Source organism: Cervus canadensis, chromosome 22, assembly GCF_019320065.1.
Source record: "Cervus canadensis isolate Bull #8, Minnesota chromosome 22, ASM1932006v1, whole genome shotgun sequence".
In the NCBI taxonomy this organism is placed as follows: Eukaryota; Metazoa; Chordata; class Mammalia; order Artiodactyla; family Cervidae; genus Cervus; species Cervus canadensis.
Genome location: NC_057407.1, coordinates 55,331,221 through 55,353,268, shown reverse-complemented (window position 1 = coordinate 55,353,268; position 22,048 = coordinate 55,331,221). Strand labels below are relative to the sequence as shown.

Sequence of the window (22,048 nt, the reverse complement as noted above, 5' to 3'; positions counted from 1 at the left end):
ATCAGCCATGCCCTTCCCTCGTAAGCCTCCCTCTCCCCCATCCCACCCTCTGAGTTATCACAGAGCACTGGGCTGAGCTCCCCGTGCTACCCAGCAGCTTCCCCCAGCAGCTTCCCACTAGCCGTCTGTTGTGCACATGGTCGTGTGTGCATGTCAGCACTGCTCTCAGTCCATCCCACCTTCTCCTTCCCCTGTGGTGCACGACCTCTTACCTAATATTATCAAAGGAGGTGCAGCGGTTCACAGACTTAAGTAAACTTGGCCTGGAATAAATGTGTAGGTTCTCTAGCTTCAAATTCTGTGTCTTTTCTGTCATACCACAGGATTATTGTGCAAGTACACGCTAATGAAAATAAGACTTGGGAGGACATCTGTGGATTTTATTTTTTCTACCTCTTAATTGCTAGAGTGATGTAGGTTGCTTGTTCAGCGTATCAGAGGAAGAGACAGAAAGTAAGAAAGAGGAAGAGAGAGCGTGAGAGGGAGGGAGGAATTAAGGGAAAAGAGATGTATGCAGGGAGGCAGGAAGAAGGTGTGTTTCACTAAGAGACTCGGTGTTTGATTTCCTGTGTGTCATTAACGCTTTGTTTCCATTTTACTAACTGACATTAAATGTCTTCCTATTTGTCAGCATTCAATCATCAATGAATGTCTGCCTAAGAAAAGCTTTATAACACTACCTCCTCCTATTCCTCCTGTTTGTACAGAGGAGTAAGAAGAAAACAAACACCAATAAAAACAAAAAGCCACACCTGTGGTCTTGTCAATTACCAGCCACTAAATATAGCTTCAAATTCTATTAATGAGACCAAAATAGGGAGGGAAAAATCTGTACATATTGAGGGAGTAACAGAACATTAGCAATAATGAGCTTGGTTTACAGAGCGCAAATTGGGCTAGACAAGTTTGGTCACACTTTTCTAATTGAATCAGTGAGTTAGTAAGTGAAGAGAAAGAAGTAGGTACAACATATTTGGCCCATGAGCTGGAAACACACGGCTATGTCTTTCTGTACTTAGAGTTCAACTCAGATAAGGATGTTGAGGAAAATCTGCCAACTCAACTATGGAAATTATTGATTGGCTACTTAGAAAATGAGCAACACCAGAAAGCGAGAAAGCAGAACCATGCCATTGCAGTGGTGCAGGGCAAGAAATCGTTCTTCTGTACGTGAGTCCTGTGATCTCCTCCCACCTTGGAAACACCGCACAATCATATCGTCTAGCTGTCCTCACAGAGCCAGGGCCCTGTCACCCTGCGCCTGGGCTGCTGGATCCTGGTGACTGTCATAGGTCACTTTGGTTTGTGCCCCTCTGGATTCCAGGCCCACATTGCCGCACACAGGGACCTTGCTTTCCACGTATCAGATTTTAAATGCTCATCATCTCAGGGAAGCCGTGTGTGCTGACTGCAGAGTCGGACATGACTTAGTGACTGAACAGCAACAACAAAAGCAGAGCAAATTGTATTTCTAGCTTTTTCTCTTCTCAGCTGGTTTCTCATGTGGGCTAACTGAATAAAGGAAGAAAGTCACAGAGAGACTCATATTTGTTGTTTATCAACTTGTACCAAGAATAATCCTAGGTACTTTACCAGACATTTTCCTTCTCTCATTTGATATTTCTAATAAAGCTTCAAGGCATTTCCAAGTTACAGGTGAGACGATCAGGTGTTAGAGAGTTCAAATTACTAGTCCAAGAACACAGATCATGAGAAACTGGGAAACCATGGGCATAGAGGGCTACCCATCTTCTGGTAGGAGTATGCCCTTGGCCAGCTTTTCTAGAACTGGTGCTAAGATCACCTCTGTTTGTCTATTCAGGTACCTTCTTTTCTAGGAATCTCCCTGCTTTTGTCTCTCATTTTTTAATGAACACTGTACTCCATCTGCTTATGACATTTATTGATAGCTTTTTCACCATTTTTTTATTTGGTGAAGAGTAACAAGTATAGAAAAATGAACAACTGATGATTCTGTAGCCAATACATTTTCACAAACTAGACACACCTATATGAGGTCACACCCAAAGTCTAGAAGTAGGACATCCTTAGCACCAGAAGCCCTCCTCATGTTCCTTACACCTTTCCAGTAAGTAACCAACCACAAAGGAAATCCTGATCTTGACTTCTAACAATATAGATTTTTCTGCTTATGTTTAATCTCTAGATAAGTAGAATGATAGGGAATGTACTCCTTTGTGTCTGCCTTTTTTATATACTCTGTTCATGAAATTCATGCAGGTTTTTCCATTAAGCATCAGCCTGTTTTCATTACTGTATAATATTTTATTGTATGCTGTATTTTTTTTAAAGGACAGTGCTTCTATTTTCAGTTTTTACTATTACAAAAAAGACTATTACTATTAACAAAAAAAAAAAGAATGCTGCCTTTAGCATTTTTGAACACATTTCCTGACACAAATGCAGTTCAGTTGGTTATACATCTAGGAGTGGTTGTAATTATTGTTCAGTTGATCAGCTGTGTCCGATTCTTTGTGACTCCATGAACTGTAGCACACCAGGCTTCACTGTCCTTCACCACCTCCCAGAGCTTGCTCAAACTCATGTCCGTTGAGTCAATGATGCCATTCAACCATTTTGTCCTCTGTTGTCCCCTTCTCATCCTGCCTTCAATCCTTCCGAGAACCAGAGTCTTTTCTGATGAGTTGACTCTTCACATTGGGTAGCCACAAGTATTGGGGTTTCAGCTTCAGATCAGTCCTTCCAATGAATATTCAGAGTTGATTTCCTTTAGGATTGACTAGTTTGATCTCCTTGCAGTCCAAGGGACTCTCAAGTGTCTTCTTCAACACCACAGTTCAAAAGCATCAATTCTTCAGTGTTCTTTCCTGGAGAATCCCAGGGACAGTGGAGACTGGTGGGCTGCCATCTATGGGGTCGCACAGAGTTGGACACAACTGAAGTGACTTAGCAGCAGCAGCAGCATCTGCTTTATGGTCCAACTTTCATATTCATACACAACTACCAGAAAAACCATAGCTTTGATTATATGGACCTTTGTTGGCAACATAATGCCTCTGCTTTTTAATATGCTTTCTAGGTTGGTCATAGTTTTTCTTCCAAAGAGCAAACATGTTTTGATTTCATGGCTACAGCCACCATCTACAGTGATTTTGGAGCCCAAGAAAATAAAGTCTGTCACTGTTTCCATTATTTCCCCAATTATTTGCCATGAAGTGATGGGACTGGATGCCATGATCTTCGTTTTTTGAGTGTTGAGTTGTAAGCCAGCTTTTTCACTCTCCTATTTCATCTTTATCAAGAGGCTCTTTAGTTCCCCTTTGCTTTCTGCGGGTGGTGCCATCTGCATATCTGAGTTTAATGGTATTTCTCCCGGCACTCTTGATGCCAGCTTGTGCTTCACCCAGCCTGGCATTTCACATGATGTACTCTGCATATAAGTAAACTAAGCAGGATGACAATATACAGCCTTGACGTACTCCTTTCCCAGTTTGGAACCAGTCTGTTGTTCTGTGTCTGGTTCTGTTGCCTCTTGACCTGCATATAGGTTTCTGAGGAGGCAGGTAAGGTGGTTTGGTATTCCCATCACTTTAATAATTTTCCAGTTTGTGGTGATCCTCACAGTCAAAGGTTTTACTATTGTCAATGAAGAAGAAGTAGATGTTTTTCTGGAATTATCTTGCTTTTTCTATGATCCAGTGAATGTTAGAAATTTGATCTTTGGTTCCTCTGCCTTTTTCTAAATCCAGCTTGAACATCTATCTGAAAGTTCATGTACTGCTATAGACCGGCTTGGAGAATTTTGAGCATTACTTTGCTAGCGTGTGGAATGAGTGCAATTGTGCATTCATGCACGTTTTGAACATTCATGGCATTACCTTTCTTTGAGATTGGAATGAAAACTAACCTTTTCCAGTCCTGTGGCCATTGCTGAGTTTTCCAAATTTGCTGGCCTATTGAGTGCAGCACTTTAACACCATCATCTTTCAGGATTTGAAAGAGCTCAGCTGGAATTTCATCCCCTGCACTGGTTTTGTCCATAGTGATGCTTCCTAAGATCCACTTGCTTTGCACTCCAGGGTGTCTGGCTCTAGGTGAGTGATCACACCATCATGGTTATCTGGGCCATTGAGATCTCTTTTGTATAGTTCTTCTGTGTGATCTTGCTGCCTGTTAATCTCTCCTGCCTTTTTAAACCCATACCATTTCTGTTCTTTACTGTGCCTGTCTTTGCATGAAATGCTCCCTTGTGCTGAGTCGCTCAGCCATGTCTGACTCTTTATGACCCCATGGACTGTAGCCCACCAGGCTCCTCTGTCCATGGGATTCCCCAGGCAAGAACATGGAGTGGGTTGCCATTTCCTCCTCCAGGAATGTTCCTTTGGTAGTGCTACATTTATTGAAGAGATCTCTAGTCTTTCCCATTCTATTGTTTTCCTCTATTTCTTTGTATTGATCATTTAGGAAGGCTTTCTTATCTCTCCTTGCTATTCTTTGAAACTCTGCACTCAGATGGGTGTATCTTTCCTTTTCTGATTTGCCTTTTGCTTCACTTCTTTTTGTAGATATTTGTAAGGCTTCCTCAGACAACCATTTTGCCTTTTTGCATTTCTTTTTCTTGTGGATGGTTTTGATTTCCACCTCCTGTACAATATTATAAACCTCTGTCCAGAGATCTTCAGGCACCCTATCAGATCTAATCCCTTGAATCTATTTGTTACTTCTACTGTATGATTGATTTAGGTCATACCTAAATGGTCTAGTGGTTTTCCCTACTTTCTTCAATTTGAATCTGAATTTTGCAATACGGAGTTCATGAGCTGAGCCACAGTCAGCTCCTGGTCTTGTTTTTGCTGACTGTATAGAGCTTCTCCATCTTTGGTTGCAAAGAATATAATCAATCTGATTTCGGTACTGACCATCTGGTGATGTCCATGTGTAAAGTCATCTTTTGTGTTGTTGGAAGAGGGTGTTTGCTGTGACCACTGCAGTCTCTTGGCAAAACTCTCTTAGCCTTTTCCCTGCTTCATTTTGTACTCCAAGGCCAAACTTGCCTGTTACTCCAGGTATCTCGACTTCCTGCATTCGCATTCCAGGCCCCTGTGATGGAAAGGACATCTTTTTTGTGTGTTAGGTCTAGAAGGTCATATAGGTCTTCATAGACCATTCAACTTCAGCTTCTTCCCATTAGTGATTGGGGTCATAGTCTTGGATTACTGTGATACTGGATGGTTTGCCTTGGAAATGAACAGAGATCATTCTGTCTTTTGAGATTGCATCCAAGTACTGCGTTTTGGACTCTTTCATTAACCCTGAGGGCTACTCCGTTTCTTCTAAGGGTTTCTTGCTCACAGTAGTATATATAATAGTTGTCTGAATTAAATTCACCCATTCTGGTTCATTTTAGTTCACTGATTCCTAAAATGTCAGTGTTCACTCTTGTCATCTCCTGTTTGACCACATCCAATTTACTGTGATTCATGGACCTAATGTTCCAGGTTCCTATGCAATATTGCTCTTTACAGCATCGGACTTTGCTTTCACCACCAGATACATCCATACCTGGTGTTGTTTCCACTTCGCTGAGCCTCTTCATTCCTTCTGGACTTTTTGTCTGCCCTTTTCCAGTAGCATATTGGGCACCTACTGACCTGGGGAATTCATCTTTCAATGTCATATCTTTTTGTCTTTTCATACTTTTCATGGGGTTCTCAAGGCAAGAATGCTAAAGTGCATTGTTGGGTTATAGGGATGCATACATTCAGCTGTAATGAGTGTTGCCAAGGTCTGTTTACAGTTGGCAGTTGGTTTTCAGCAACATGAAATGTATGAGAGATCCATTTCTTCAAGATCCTTGACAGTACTGGGTTGTCAGTCTTTTTTGTTTTAGCAACTTAGTTGGTGCATTTAGATATATTATTGTAATTTTGCCTTTTTCCAATGACTCATGAGATTAATCACCTTTTGAAATGTGCATTAAATTGGCAGTGTTTTGATTTCACATCTGTCGTATCCAGGAGCCCTGGACAGTCCTCCAGAATACACGCCTTGATATTAGTCCTGTGACTCAAGGCAGCTGAGATGTATGAAGGCGTTGCCTGTGTTTGGGGTTTCATCTGTGCTGTTGTACAGCCCCGTTCCAGCTGAGGGGATGTCCTGGGCGCTGTGGCAGTCCCTCTGTGACCCCTGCCTGTTGCCCATTCCCTTCACCCCAGAATGTCATTCATGCTGCTCTGCTGACTCTCTGATTTGTAAGTCAGCCTGTTGAATGTGCAGGTTTTTTGAGCTGGAATAAGTCAAGCTTACCCTGCTATGTGATGAGATCTGCCCCCAAGCGAAAGACTCTAGTGCTTTTCTCCTTGTCTTGTACTTGCTTTTATTTCCAGGTCTTGTGACAACCATTCTCCTGTTTGTCCGTGTTGGTCCTGCCTTTAGGCTACCTCTGAATTCACAGTTCATTCCAGACCTGTCTGCATGGAAGTGACACAAATTTGGCATCAGGGTCAGCTTCCAGAATCAGTGTGTTGAGAGGGATCTATAGTAGTTTTTAAAATGACCCTTATTCGGTAGAAACTTCAATATAAATCTCCACTTCTTTGCAACTATGAACTTTTAACCCCTCCCATCTTGACCAAAGAAAAAAGCAAAGGGGCAGTTTTCTTGCCCAAGAAAATTAATTCAGGGGACAAATGTCTTGGTTTATGCTCATTAATTTAACGTCAAACAAAATCTTTACTTTCATAATCTAAGTTATAGTCTTGCTATCTTGGAAAACATTCAAAAAATTCCGCCCTCTGGCATAAAAGTACTTCTGTAGTATGATGACAGATCTGATGTGGAGGCCTTTGTGTTTCATTCTGATGAATAAAAAAGTATACTTATAGTATGATATTAAGGATATCAAACAAAATCAGGGCTTTCCTTCAGCATTTACTTGAGTGGTCTTTAATCCATCCAATTCTTTGAGTCTCTGCTATTAAGCGTGGAGAAACACTTTTTCACCACACTGCTCACTGGGCTGCCTTGCCTCACGAACTAAACCAGTCAGGTATCTGAGTGAAACCACATAGAAGACCCGCAGAGGCGCACGCGCAGAGACACGGGCCTGCAGCTTGGGTCTGCCTGGGGTCGCACACGGAGGCCCTCTCACACTCAGTGTGTGACGCGGTGTGGTGCTGCCGGTGTCTGCGCACGGACAGACAGGACGCTGAACTAGGTTATCTGAACAGGATTTATTTTTTGAGCGGTTGCTTACCTTTCAAAGTAAACACAACTTCAAGAATTTCTTTAAGTTGAAATGCTCATTTCGATTCCCTTCCCCTTTTATCTATCTGTTTTTGGCTGCACTGGGCCTTCTTGCTGCATGTGGGCTTTCTCTAGTCGTGGCGAGCAGGAGCTACTCTCTGGCCATGGTGCACAGGCTTCTTATTGCAGTGGCTTCTCTTGTTGCAGAGCACAGGTTCTAGTTGCAAGGGCTTCAGTAGCTGCAGCACAGGGGCTCCTTAGTTGTGGCTCGTGGACCTTAGAGCATGCACGCTCAGTAGCCGCAGCTTGCAGGCTCTAGCACACAGCCTCAGTAGTTGTGGCACACAGGCTTAGTTGCTCTGCGGCTTGTGTAATCTTCTCGGACCGAAGATCGAACCTGTGTCCCCTGAATTGGCAGCAGATTCTTATCCACTGTGCCACCAGGAAAGTCCTTTGTTGATGTATCTTTATTGTTACAAAAAAAAATACAAGAAAAATTAAATTAATAGTAAATGCTATTTTAGTCCCAAATAATAATAATTGTTTGATTAACCAATCCATTACTAAAAACTCCGTGTTAACAAAATATAGACCTAGATCCAAGAGCTCAGGGAAGGGCCAATTCTAGAAAACATGTACAGCAAAGTAATGATTTTGGGGATGTAACACACTTGATGCATATGTGCTCAGTCACTAAGTCGTGTCTGATTCTTTGTAACCATAGGGACTGTAGCCCACCAGGCTCCTCTGTTCATGGAATTTCCCAGGCAGGTCTACTGGAGCAGGTTGCCATTTCCTTCTCAACCACTGAGGATCTTCCCGACCCAGGGATCAAACCCGTGTCTCCTGTGGCTCTTGCATTGGCATGCAGGTTCTTTACCACTGAGCCACCTGGGAAGCCCAGTCTTTTGATATTTGTACTTTTAACTTCATATTCATGTAAACATAGATTTCCCAATAACTTTCTTATCTGAGGTCTCATTCTCTGATGATAGATCCATCACTGGTGGTAAACCCTGAGTGCTGACCACATGGTCATAGCTCCAAAAAGCCACATTGCAAAGGGGGGACATATGCCTTTCAAAGTCATGACATCTTATACTCTGTTGACTGTTTTCAGTTACATATTTCAGGGTGAAACCAGAAAATCAGTGGGATGTGTATTTCATGAAATGCCCAGTTTTTTATGTGATTGCCTATTTTCAGTCACAATTTCCACTGTAAAAAATATTCTGTGTAGAGGAGTGATTAAAAGAACTTTCAAATCTGAGGTCCACCATTTACTTTCTTTGTATGAGCCCCCTTTACACATAGAGAAGCAGAGAAAATAAGCAAATCATAAATCCTGGAGGCATTCAAGTCCTTGGCTTTAGTGGTTCTCAAAGTCATTTGTATATGTTCCCTCCTGGGCTTTGATTATTGTGCCCCCAGCCCCGAGTCTGTGAGCTGATAATTCTCCTATCCTTTCTATAGTATAGGGTGGGTTTCTGCTGCTTATGATGACTCATATGAGCTATGTTTAATGATAAAAGTATATATTCATATTTACCCGTGTCCTCTGATTTCCTTTTTGCTTTATTATTATTGAATTCCTTTGTACTTCAGAGCTGTGTGTCATTTGTCACATAAGAGGACAGATTGACGAGTTGAATTTCCAGGTTTCTTCAGCGTTCTTATGTAACATGGTTTACAAAAATCTTTAAACATGATATCATTCTCATGCAGTCTCATTGCTCTGCCTCCTAAAACAGTACTAAAATGTTACAGTAATCCTAGTCTTTATGAGGGTAAGTACAGGAAATTGGTCCTAAAGGGTGCAAGAGCTGCACCACTCACTATCATGGGAGATACTTTAAAAAAGACATATCTTCTCATTATACATGAAATAAAGCTCATGAAAAAACTTCATGTTGCAAATGTGACTCATCACATCTTTGTCATCATGAACCAGGGTCCTACCTTAGACCTATAACCATCCCTCCATTTCTGTGAAGGTTAGATTTTTAGTTTGATTATTCTCAGGTTGTTATTAGAAAGTAGCTCATCTGATCTTTGCTTCATGATTTTTTTTTCTTTTTGAGGCATGTTCACATCACATAAATGTTATCCCAAAATAATTAGAAATGGGTAGCAGAAAATAAAGAAAGTAATACATGGGAAGTGCTATCCAGAGCATAAGTCACTGGACAGCAGCATTTCCACGTTAGGACTTTCATGGCCCCTTTCTCTATAAAAACATATTTTAAATTGTCTTTTAGGACTTCGTTGGTGAAAAGACAGATGTACTGCTATATGATAAGCATTTTTGTGGCCCCAAAGTTCATATTTTTCTTCTAATTAGCATTATCAGTGAACCCGGGGCACTGTCTACTGTGCTAGGTGGGGCTGTGAGCCCCAAACAGCAGATCACCTATTGCTAAATGCACTCATCCACTCCAGTGTTCTTGTCCAGAGAATCCCATGGACAGAGGAGCCCAGAGGGCTCCAGTCCATAGGGTTGCAGAGTCAGACACGACTGAAGTGAACGTGGCACACGCAGGATGCATGTAGATCAGGTTTTCACACAAGGAAACACCGTCTGAGGTAATAGAGGAGTGGAACACAGAACAGGTCAGTTTTCATAGCCAGAGAAGCATAGTAGGACACTGCCTGGTGAGAGAAGACTTTGGTCTGGTTTCAAGAGATGGGGTGAAGGTGGCAGAAGGAGGGAAGTCCCTAGAATATCGAGAAATGCTTAAAAATGGAGCAGATAGGAGGGTGAGTAGAATGACTAAACACAAAACCAGAATCTGATCTCTGCCCTCCAAGGTTATCAACAGAATCATGCATGTTAGAAATGACTCTAGGCTTAATAGTGCTTAGAGAAGAAATTTCTTTTATTTATATAAACAAAATAATTTGTGGTAGAGTGTCCATCTGTTTGCTTTTTGCCTTCTCTCAATGGAGGAAATTTACCCTCTGTATAATTGCAACTCTTTAAGAAAATCACTATTTTTTATTTTGTATTTTCCCCAGCATACCTTTAAACTAACTTCATAAGCTTTTTACTTGCAAATCTTTTAATCAAAGGAATGTGGAAGAGTGATGTGTTAGTGGAGACTGAAAAGCGCACTACTCCTTTCATCTGCAAGAAATTATAAGTCATAGCTCTTGTTGAACATTCTTGCCTTCATTTCTGCTGAACATAATGCCAAAACATTGCAGGAGTATGTGTAGAGGGTGGGGGAGGTTTTAGTTCAGCTTTTAAACAAGTTTATCAAGATGTCTTTGTGAGAATTCTGAAAGATTGATGTACCATAAATGTGTTGTAGTTCAGTACAGAGTTGTGTCACAGCGTGAGGACTCACTTTCTCATTCGCTAATAAAAACCCAACTCTCATTTATTTCAGAGCATGCCCTTTGCCTTAAAATGAAAACTGATTTTAATTGATTCCCTTTCAGTCAAAATCAATGAATTGATTTTCATTCAAGCATTGCATTGCCATTAATGTGATGGTGAAATTTCATGTTAATTACTGTCAGTTTCCATGGTCACATGTGTGTGACCATGGAAATAGTGGTATTTCTTTCTGTGGCTTACAGAGGAGATGGTTTGGGTAAATTACTTTTGTCTAGATAGACTTCTGCCTTTTGCTCTGTTGCTCATCAGGCAAGGGGACCAGGAAATCGAGTGGACGGCTGATGTTGCTGACATGTGGACCACAAACTGATGTGAATGGTATCAGCATGATGCTCGTCAACTTGAATGACTGTATAGTCTCTTGGCAATTTCAGCAGGTGTTGTTTCTCTGTAAAATCCAGACATGTTTGGTCATTGACACTAAATTTTGATACATATGCAATTATTCTGGAGTAAGATGTTGCAGTGTTTCCCAAACTTGGAAAACAAAACCTCAGCCTAAACCTTAAGTGAACTGCTTTAGGTTAGCTTGTTGGGGTAACACAGGAGCCCGTGTGGCAATATGTCCAAGAGAATGTGTGCTTAGGGGAGAGAGGAAAAGAGTTCACAGTTGTCAAGTTATCTCTCTGAGTTAGTTGGTCATGCATAGATGCCACCAGCCTTTGAAAAGTCTACACCACTTTCATAAGAAACAGAAAGGAAAGTTTCATCTTAAAATTTTTTTTTCTCGTGTTTTTTCTTTCTCCTTGATGGCTTGTTTGCACCATCATCAATCCAATAATCTGAATTACAGAGATGCTTCCCTGCATATTGTTTATATGCATGTCTTTATGCTGGGAATAAAAACGTATATTGATAGAAACTCTGATTTTCTTATGTGTATTTGGCTTACAAGAGATTCACTTTCCAAATAAATGTTAAGTGATTTGTGTATACATAGCATGTAAGTTTCTGATGTTCTTTTAGGGTATTCTGAAGGACTTAGGACTTTTCCTGCATGTACCTCTCACCAATTCAGACATCCTTCAGGATTTTCTCATCACTTTTGACAAAACACCTTGAGTCAAAGGTTGTAGTGCAAAGTGCTCCAAACAACGTATATTGGATAAAATCTGAGGCTGTGAAGAATGCTAATGATAATCTTCATTCAGCTGTTCTTCCAAAATTAAAAACTAAACCTGCAAAGTCTTATGTTCCTTTTATATTTTGTATGTGCAGGTAAAAAATGTTGGACTGTTTTTCATAATATTTAATTTGACCAAATCACATTTGTTTTCACCAAAAGAAGTATGCACTTTTCGTTTACTGTGTCATCACTTTTCCTTCTTATGATTCTTTTTTCCCAAGCAAATGGATTTTGGCATCACATGCCCACTAGCTGGCTGTTCTTGAGCTGTGATGGATTACTTTTAATAGGTACTATTTTCCTACTTAATTAACTGGTCTTACCTGGTGTTGTTTTTTAGGGCAAGTTAGAAAAGAAACAATGGTTAAACCATTTACCCAAACAGGTGATGACACCACCTGTTCTTTTTTAAAGTTGGTTATGTACACACAAGGTTGTATTTTGGGAGCATGAATGTGTGTGAGCATGTTTGTTTCTTTCAACTTGAAACTCTGCCTCTCTCTGCCTGGCTGACTGCCGTCTCCGTGCCAGTCTCCATGGCAACTTTCTCAAGGATAAAGTAACAGAAATGTGAGGAGGCCGCCTGCCCACAGACAAGGCTGCCAGGACTCTGCCAAAAGCCTGACTAGACGGAATCCTCCCCGTTCCATGAGGGTGAGGCAGGTTACACCAGCTGGATCCTCCAGTCCTGGGAGGAAAGTGAAAGAATGTCTTCTGACTGGTCCTCCCACAGACTGGAATGTACATGCAGAACCCACATGTCTCCACATTATTTTTTCCTTCCTAACCGCTTCAAATAATGGGAGTATTTTATATCTAACATTTACTTTTGGTTGATATTTTAAACTTTGGCCTCACAGAGACAAGTATCTGATACAGTATGTTTAAAACCCAATCAGGACATGATTTTAAGTATCTTTAAATCACTTTCATAAAAAGTTGACTAAGTGATGCATTTCTTAACACTTTGTCCCATGCTGCTTTCATGAAAAGAATGCATCAGCTTGCTTTTTTTTAATGAATTATGATGGATTCATTCATGTTTCCCCAAGAAATTAAGATTATTTGTTGAAAAATATTGCTATGGACTGAATATTTGTGCCATCCCTCCCTTCCTCAATTCATGTATTGAAATCCTAACCCTCAGAATAATGATGTCAGGAGGTGGGCATTTGGGAAGTGCTCGGGTCACGAGGGTGGAGTCCTGATTGGGATTAGTACCCTTGTAAAAGATGCTCCAGACAGATTCCCTCGGCCCTTCCCCAACAAGAGGGGCACAACGAGAAGGCTGTGAGCCAGGGCCCTCATGGAAAACATGACTGTGCTGGCACCTTGAGCTTGGACTCTGGCCTTGAGAACTGTAAGAAATAAATTCCTGTTCTTTATAAGATATTCCATCATGATATTTTGTTGTAACAGTCTGAATAGCTTAAAACAGATATGTACATAGTATATATCACTGATTCTCAATCAGGGACTACTTTTCCCCCATGAGGCACTTGGCAGTATCCAAAGATGCTTTTATTTGTCAGAACTGGGGCCATATTACAGTATCTAGTGGGTAGAGACCATGGATGCTTCTAAACATCTTATAATGGAGACTTACCTGTGGTCCAGTGGTTAAAATTCTGTGTTTCCAATGCAGGGAGTGCAGGTTCAATCCTGATGGGGAACTAAATCCTGCATGCTTCACATCACAGCCCAAATAATAATAATAATCAATAAACATTCTGTCATGCCCAGAACAGTCCCCACAGCACGGCTTATGGGCCTACATTGTTACATAATTTAGTGCCATGGTTGAGAAACAGTGGTGTATATACAGAGATGTAATATTTGTATGTTGTGTATGTATATACATACACACGGGTTTTAAATAAAAATTCTAATGTGTAGCATGCTCAGATAGGAGTAAACTATGTGAAGGCACCTTTTTATCTTAAGTTGCTTTTGCTCCATCTGCTCAGACTGGGAACTAGAATTCTCATAAGAGTTATCAGTCTTGAATCCAGATTTATCTATTCAAGTTTTCTAAGCTACCCAATACTGCAATTGTTTTTTTTTTTTTTTCCAACTAAAAAATGATTACCCAATAACACCAGACCTTCTCTAGGGAGTGGAAACTATATATAGTTTACTCTGTCTCTAGGAATGATTTCTATGCAATGAACTAGAATATACAAAATGTCTTGGTATTCACAATCAATTCTTTTCCATTAGGAACTTGTAGAACACTTAGTAAGTTTGGCTAAGGAAATGTTTCTGATCCACAGAACCCAGATTGCTCATTTCTTCATCAAAGTCCTACTAATGCTCTTCACACTGTGCATCTTATTTCTACCCAATATTATTTAGCAGTTTCCTTAAGTCAAGTTTTTTTTTTAAGCCAATTATGGAAAATTCTGAATTTCTGGTTTTACAAATGTAAAGCTCACTTTAAACACAAATCAAAGAAATTTTGTTATGTTAAGCAAGGCTACTAAAAGCATGGTTATATGAACTGCCAAAGTACCACTGGTCTGAGATGACTTAGGTATAGAAATTGAAAGTGAGCTTTTAGAAACTTCTAGAGAAGTTTAACCATGTACATGTCACCAAATAATTTGCAAATTCACAGAGAGGATCACAGATGGTCAGTAGCTAAAAAATAGTGGAATCACATGAACTCACATGGCGAGATCACATATTGGTCTGTGACAAATTAGAGATTTTTAAAAAATACCCACAACTTCACTATTAATATTTTAAAAGGTAATATAAAGTATCTTATAGTGGAGGCTTCCCTACAATTCAGTGGTTAAGACTGCATTTTTTTTTTTATTATACTTCTTTTATTACCGGGAAATGACCTCTTATTTCATTCATGCATAGGTCAGTTCTGTTCATATCTGGTTAAGTTAGCCCTGTGTTTTGTTTTGTTTTTAATGTATTTATTTTAATTGGAGGCTAATTACTTTACAGTATTGTAGTGGTTTTTGCCATCCATTAACATGAATCAACCACGGGTGCACATGTGTTCCCCATCCTGAACCCTCCTCCCACCTCCCTCCCCATCCCATCCCTCTGGGTTGTACCAGTGCACTGGCTTTGAGTGCCCTGTTTTAGGCATCAAACCTGGACTGGTCATCTATTTCACATATGGTAATATACATGGTTCAATGCTACTCTCTCAAGTCATCCCACCCTCACCTTCTCCCACAGAGTTCAAAAGCCTGTTCTTTACGTCTGTGTCTCTTTTGCTGTCTCGCATATAAGGTCATCATTACCATCTTTCTAAATTCCATATATATGTGTTAATATACTGTATTGGTGTTTTTCTTTCTGACTTACTTCACTCTGTATAATAGGCTCCAGTTTAATCCACCTTATTAGAACTGATTCAAATGCATTCTTTTTAACATCTGGGTAATATTCCATTGTGTATATGTACCACAGCTTTCTTATCCATTCTTCTGCCGATGGACACCTAGGTTGCTTCCATGTCCTGGCTGTTGTAAACAGTGCCGCGATGAACATTGGAGTACATGCATCTCTTTCAATTCTGGTTTCCTCGGTGTGTATGCCCAGCAGAGGGATTGCTGAGTCGTATGGCAGTTCTATTTCCAATTTTTTAAGGAATCTCCACGCTGTTCTCCATAGTGGCTGTACTAGTTTGCATCCCCACAAACAGTGTAAAAGGGTTCCCTTTTCTCCACACCCTCTCCAGCATTTATTGCTTGTAGACTTTTGGATAACAGCCATTCTGACTGGCGTGAAATGGTACCTCATTGTGGTTTTGATTTGCATTTCTTTGATAATGAGTGATATTGAGCATCTTGTCATGTGTTTGTTAGCCATCTATATGTCTTCTTTGGAGAAATGTCTGTTTAGTTCTTTGGCCCATTTTTTTGATTGGGTCATTTATTTTTCTGGAATTGAGCTGCAGGAGCTTCTTCTGTATTTTTGAGATTAATTCTTTGTCACTTGCTTCATTTGCTATTATTTTCTCCCATTCTGAAGGCTGTCTTTTCACCTTGCTTATAGTTTCCTTCATTGCGCAAAAGCGTTTAAGTTTGATTAGGTCCCATTTGTTTATTTTTGCTTTTATTTCCATTACTCTGGGAGGTGAGTCATAGAGGATCTTGCTGTGATTTATGTCAGAGAGTGTTTTGCCTGTTTTCCTCTAGGAGTTTTATAGTTTCTGGTCTTACATTTAGATCTTTAATCCGTTTTGAGTTGGTTTTTTTTGTGTATGGTGTTAGAAAGTGTTCTAGTTTCATTCTTTTACAAGTGGTTGACCAGTTTTCCCAGCACCACTTGCTAAAGAGATGATCTTTACTCCATTGTATATTCTTGACTCCTTTGTCAAAGATTAGGTGTCCATAGGTGCATGGATTTATCTCTGGGTTTTCTATTTTGTTCCATTGATATATTTTTCTGTCTTTATGCCAGTACCATACAATCTTGATGACTGTAGCTTTGTAGTATAGTCTGCAGTCAGGCAGGTTGATTCCTCCAGTTCCATTCTTCCTTCTCAAGATTGCTTTAGCTATTCGAGGTCTTTTGTATTTCCATACAAATTGTGAAATTATTTGTTCTAGTTCTCTGAAAAATACCATTGGTAGCTTGATAGGGATTGCCTTGAATCTATAGATTGCTTTGGGTAGTATACTCATTTTCACTATATTCATTATTTTGATCCCTGAACATGGTGTATTTCTCCATCTATTTGTGTCATCTTTGATTTCTTTCATCAGTGTTTTATAGTTTTCTATATATAGGTCTTTTGTTTCTTTAGGTAGATTTATTCCTAAGTATTTTATTCTTTTTGTTGCAATGGTGAATGGAATTGTTTCCTTAATTTCTCTTTCTGTTCTCTCATTGTTAGTGTATAGGAATGCAAGGGATTTCTGTGTGTTAATTTTATATCCTGCAGCTTTACTATGTTCATTGATTAGCTCTAGCAATTTTCTGGTGGAGTCTTTAGAGTTTTCTATGTAGAGGATCATGTCATCTGCAAATAGTGAGAGTTTTACTTCTTCTTTTCTAGTCTGGATTCCTTTTATTTTTTTTTTCTCTGATTGCTGTGGCTAAAACTACCAAAACTATGTTGAGTAGTAGTGGTGAGAGTGGGCATCCTTGTCTTGTTCCTGGCTTTAGGGGAAATGCTTTCGATTTTTCACCATTAAGGATAATGTTTGTTGTGGGTTTATCATATATGGCTTTTATTATGTTGAGGTATATTCCTTCTGTGCCTGCTCTCTGGAGGGTTTTTGTCATAAATGGATGTTGAATTTTGTCAAAGGCTTTCTCTGCATCTATTGAGATATCATATGGTTTTTATCTTTCAATTTGTTAATGTGGTGTATCACATTGATTGATTTGCATTGTTGAAGAATCCTTACATCCCTGGGATAAAGCCCACTTGGTCATGATGTATGATCTTTTTAATATGTTGTTGGATTCTGTGTGCTAGAATTTTGTTAAGGATTTTTGTGTTATGTTCATCAGTGATATTGGCCTGTAGTTTTCTTTTTTTTGTGGCATCTTTGCCTGGTTTTGGCATTAGGGTGATGGTGGCCTCATAGAATGAGTTTGGAAGTTTACCTTCCTCTGCAATTTTATGGAAGAGTTTGAGTAGGACAAGTGTTAGCTCTTCTCTAAATTTTTGGTAGAATTCAGCTGTGAAGCTCTCTGGTCCTGGGCTTTTGTTTGTTGAAAGATTTCTGATTACAGTTTCGATTTCCGTGCTTGTGATGGGTCTGTTCAGATTTTCTATTTCTTCCTGGTTCAGTTTTGGAAAGTTATACTTTTCTAAGAATTTGTCCATTTCTTCCAAGTTGTCCATTTTACTGGCGTATAGATGCTGATAGTAGTCTCTTATGATCCTTTGTATTTCTGTGTTGTCTGTTGTGATTTCTCCATTTTCATTTCTAATTTTGTTGATTTGATTCTTCTCCCTTTTTTTCTTGATGAATCTGTCTAATGGTTTGTCAGTGTTATTTATCTTCTCAAAGAACCAGCTTTTAGCTTTGTGGAGTTTTGCTGTGGTCTCCTTTGTTTCTTTTTCATTTATTTCTGCCCTAGTTTTCATAATTTCTTTCCTTCTACCAACTCTGGGGTTCTTCATTTCTTCTTTTTCTAGTAGCTTTACATGTAGAGTTAAGTTATTTATTTGATTTTTCTCTTGTTTCTTGAGGTAAGCTTGTATTGCTATGAACCTTCCCCTTAGCACTGCTTTTACTGAATCCCATAGGTTTTGGGTTGTTGTGTTTTCATTTTCACTTGTTTCTATGCATATTTTGATTTCTTTTTTGATTTTGTATGTGATTTGTTGGTTATTCAGAAGTGTGTTGTTTAGCTTCCATATGTTTGTATTTTTAATAGTTCTTTTTTTTCCTGTGAGTGAGTGAGTGAGTGAGTGAAGTTGCTCAGTCGTGTCCGACTCTTTGCGACCCCCATGGACTGTAACCTACCATGCTTCTCCATCCATGGGATTTTCCAGGCAAGAGTACTGGAATAGTGGACCTCTAATCTTACTGCATTGTGATCAGAAAAGATGCTTGGATGATTTCATTTTTTTTGAACTTACCAAGGCTAGATTTATGGCCCAGGATATGACCTGTCTTGGAGAAGGTTCCGTGTGCGCTTGAGAAAAAGGTGAAATTCATTGTTTTGGGTTGAAATGTCCTATAGATATTAATTCGATGTAACTGGTCTATTGTATCATTTAAAGTTTGTGTTTCCTTGCTAATTTTTCTGTTTAGTTGATCTACCATAGGTGTGAGTGTGGCATTAAAGTCTCCCACTGTCATTGTGTTACTGTTTCCCTTTTCATACTTGTTAGCATTCTCCTTACATGTTGCAGTGCTCCTATGTTGGGTGCATATAGATTTATAATTGTTATATCTTCTTCTTGGATTGATCCTTTGATCATTATGTAGTGTCCTTCTTTGTCTCTTTTCACGGCCTTTATTTCAAAGCCTATTTTTTCTGTTATGAGTGTTGCTAATCCTGCTTTCTTTTGGTCTCCATTTGCATGAAATATCTTTTTCCAACCCTTCACGTTCAGTCTGTTTGCGTCCCTTGTTTTGAGGTGGGTCTCTTGTAGACAGCATATATAGGAGTCTTGTTTTTGTATCCATTCAGCCAGTCTTTGTCTTTTGGTTGGGGCATTCAACCAATTTACATTTAAGGTAATTATTGATAAGTATGATCCCATTGCCATTTACTTTGTTATTTTGGGTTCGAGTTTATAAACCTGTTCTGTGTTTCCTTTCTAGAGAAAATCCTTTAGCATTTGTTGAAGAGCTGGTTTGGTGGTGCTGAATTCTCTCAGCTTTTGCTTGTCTGTAAAGCTTTTAATTTCTCCTTCATATTTGAATGAAATCCTTGCTGGGTACAGTAATCTGGGTTGTAGGTTTTTCTCTTTCATCACTTTAAGTATGTCCTGCCATTCCATTCTGGCCTGAAGAGTTTCTATTGAAAGATCAGCTGTTATCCTTATGGGAATCCCCTGTGTGTTATTTGTTTTTCCCTTGCTGCTTTTAATATTTGTTCTTTGTGTTTGATCTTTATTAATTTGATTAATATGTATCTTGGGGTGTTTCGCCTTGTATTTATCCTATTTGGGACTCTCTGGGTTTCTTGGACTTGGGTGGCTATTTCCTTCCCCATTTTAGGGAAGTTTTCAATTATTATCTCCTCAAGTATTTTCTCATGACCTTTCTTTTTGTCTTCTTCTAGAACTCATGTGATTTGAATGTTGGGGCGTTTGACATTGTCCCAGCGGTCTCTGAGGTTGCCCTCATTTCTTTTAATTCTTTTTTTCCTTTTTCCCTCTCTGCTTCATTTATTTCCACCATTCTATCTTCCACCTCACCTTTTCTGTCTTCTGCCTCAGTTATTCTACTGTTGGTTCCCTCCAGAGTGTTTTTGATCTCAGTTATTGCATTATTTATTATTGATTGACTCTTTTTATTCTAGGTCCTTGTTAAACTTTTCTTGCATCTCCTCAGTCTTTGTCTCCAGACTGTTTATCTGTAACTCCGTTTTGTTTTCAAGATTTTGGATTATTTTCACTATCATTATTCTGAATTCTTTTTCAGGTAGACTCCCTATCTCCTCCTCTTTTGTTTGGGTTGGTGGGCATTTATCACGTTCCTTTACCTGCTGAGTATTTCTCTGCCTTTTCATCTTGTTTAGATTGCTGTGTTTGGGGTGGCCTTTCTTTTTTTTTTTTTGGGGGGGTGGCCTTTCTATATGCTAGTAGTTTGTGGTTCCTCTTTATTTTGGAGGTACCTCCCTGTGGGTGGGGTTGGACGAGTGACTTGTCAAGGTTTCCTGGTTGGGGAAGCTTGCATCAGTTCTGGTGGGTGGAGCTGGATCTTCTCTCTCTGGAGTGCAATGTAGTGTCCATTAGTGAGTTTTGAGGTGTCTATGGGTTAGGTGTCTTTTGGCTGCCTGTATTTTAATGCTCAGGGTTATATTCCTGCATTGCTAGAGAATTAGTTTGGCATGTTTTGCTCTGAAACTTGTTGGCTCTTGGGTGGAGCTTGGTTTAAGTGCAGGTATGGAGGCTTTTGGACGATCTCTTGTCGATTAATGTTCCCTGGAGTCAGGAGTTTTCTGGAGTTCTCAAGTTTTGGGTTTAAGCCTCCTGCCTCTGGCTTTCACTCTTATTCTTACAGTAGTCTCAAGACTTCTCCATCCGTACAACACCCATGACAAAACATCTAGGTTAATGATGAAAAGATTCTCCACAGTGAGGGACACCCAGAGAGGTTCACAGAGTTACATGGAGAAGAGGAGGGAGGAGGGAGATAGAGGTGACCAGGAGAAGAGGAGAAATTGAAAAGGGAGAGAGCAGTCTAGCCAGTAATCAATTCCCTATGTGCTCTCCACAGTCTGGAACCCTCAGAGAGGTTCACAGTGTTACATAGAGAAGAGAGGAGGGAGGAAGGAGATAAAGGTGACCAGGAGGAGAAAAGGGGGAGTCAAAAGGAGAGAGACCAATATAGCCAGTAATCAGTTTTCTAAGTGTTCTCCATAGCCCAGAACACCCAAAAAGATTCACAGAGTTGGGTAGAGAAGAGAAGAGGGAGGGAGGAGATAGAGGTGACCTGGGGGAGAAAAAGGAGAGTCAGAAGGGAGAGAGCAATCAAGCCAGTAATCACACTCCTAAGTAAAAATGGGCACTGAAGATTGGATTCTTAAAGGTACAAAACTGATAACAAAAACCAAAAAACAAAGATTAAAAATCTAGAGTATAGGTTAGACTCTCAAAAATACAATATTAACAAAACAAAACCTCAAAAATTATAAAAAATTTATATATATGAAATTTGCTTTAAAAATAGGGTCTTTTTTGGCAAGGTAATAGTAGGTTATAAAAATGAAAATTAAAGGAGTAATAAAGAACTTAAAAATAAAAAATAATTAACAAATTAAAAAAAATGATAGTAAACTGTATCTAGGAGCTGTATCTCTGGAGCGGTTGAGGGCAGTGTGGGGTCAGTTCAGTTTCAGGTCGTTCCTTGTTCCAGCTTATGCGTCTTCTCAAGGTCTATAGGCCCCTTTTAATGTAGTCAGTGCTAACTACAGGGCTTTAATCTGTTGCACCTGTCACTTCCAGAGCGGTTCCCTCTTCTTTGTTTATTTTGGCTTCCCCTGTTTGCAGGTCTCTTCAGTGTCTGATTTCCGCCCTGACACAAGGGGGCGAAGGTGGTCACTTTTTTAGGCTCACTTGTTCAGTCGTGCTGTGGGGAGGGAGGAAGCCTGCAGGCAGATCTCACTGGCGTGTGTGGGAGCTCGCAGTGTCTCAGCCAGGCTCACAGTGTCTCAGCCACACTGGGTTTGCCCCCACTCACGGCGTGTGTGCTTTCCCCATCTACGCTGCTCAGGCTCCAGGTTGCTCTGCAGGGGCTCTGTCTAAAGCAGACCCTGGGTTGTGTGCACTTCCCAAGTCTAAGCCTCTCAGGTTCAGGTTCTCGGGTACTCCACAAAGGCACAGGCTCGGTTGGGCCTGCGTTTTGTGCCCTTCCCAGGTTCGAGGAGCTCGGGTGACCAGGTGCTTGGCTAGCACACTCTCCCAGCTGGGCGGAGCATCTTATCACCTCCCCGTCCCAGCCCCTCGGTTTCCCGAGTGCACTGCAAGAGCACCGTCTCAGGTTTGCCGTGTGTCTCCTCGGGGGAGCTGATCTCTGACTGCGACCCTTCTGGCGGATGTCAACCATCCAGGATCCCAGGAAGGCTTGGTTAGCAACTGGGAGCCTGCTCACAGTTTCGTGGAGGATGACGTCTCTGGGGCCGAGATT

At 40.2% G+C, this 22,048-nt stretch overlaps 1 protein-coding gene across 3 annotated transcripts in view; it reads left to right on the top strand.

The window, feature by feature from the left end:
- The first annotated feature begins 9,942 nt into the window (after positions 1-9,942).
- Positions 9,943-22,048, top strand: part of RBMS3 (RNA binding motif single stranded interacting protein 3) — a 1,027,957-nt gene continuing 1,015,851 nt past the window's right edge. For all 3 annotated transcript variants that reach the window (XM_043442422.1, XM_043442424.1, XM_043442423.1), the window contains exon 1: positions 9,943-9,984. In XM_043442422.1, coding sequence (XP_043298357.1) covers positions 9,958-9,984 — 27 coding nt within the window. In that variant the 5' untranslated portion in view covers positions 9,943-9,957. The remainder of the gene's footprint in view (positions 9,985-22,048) is intronic.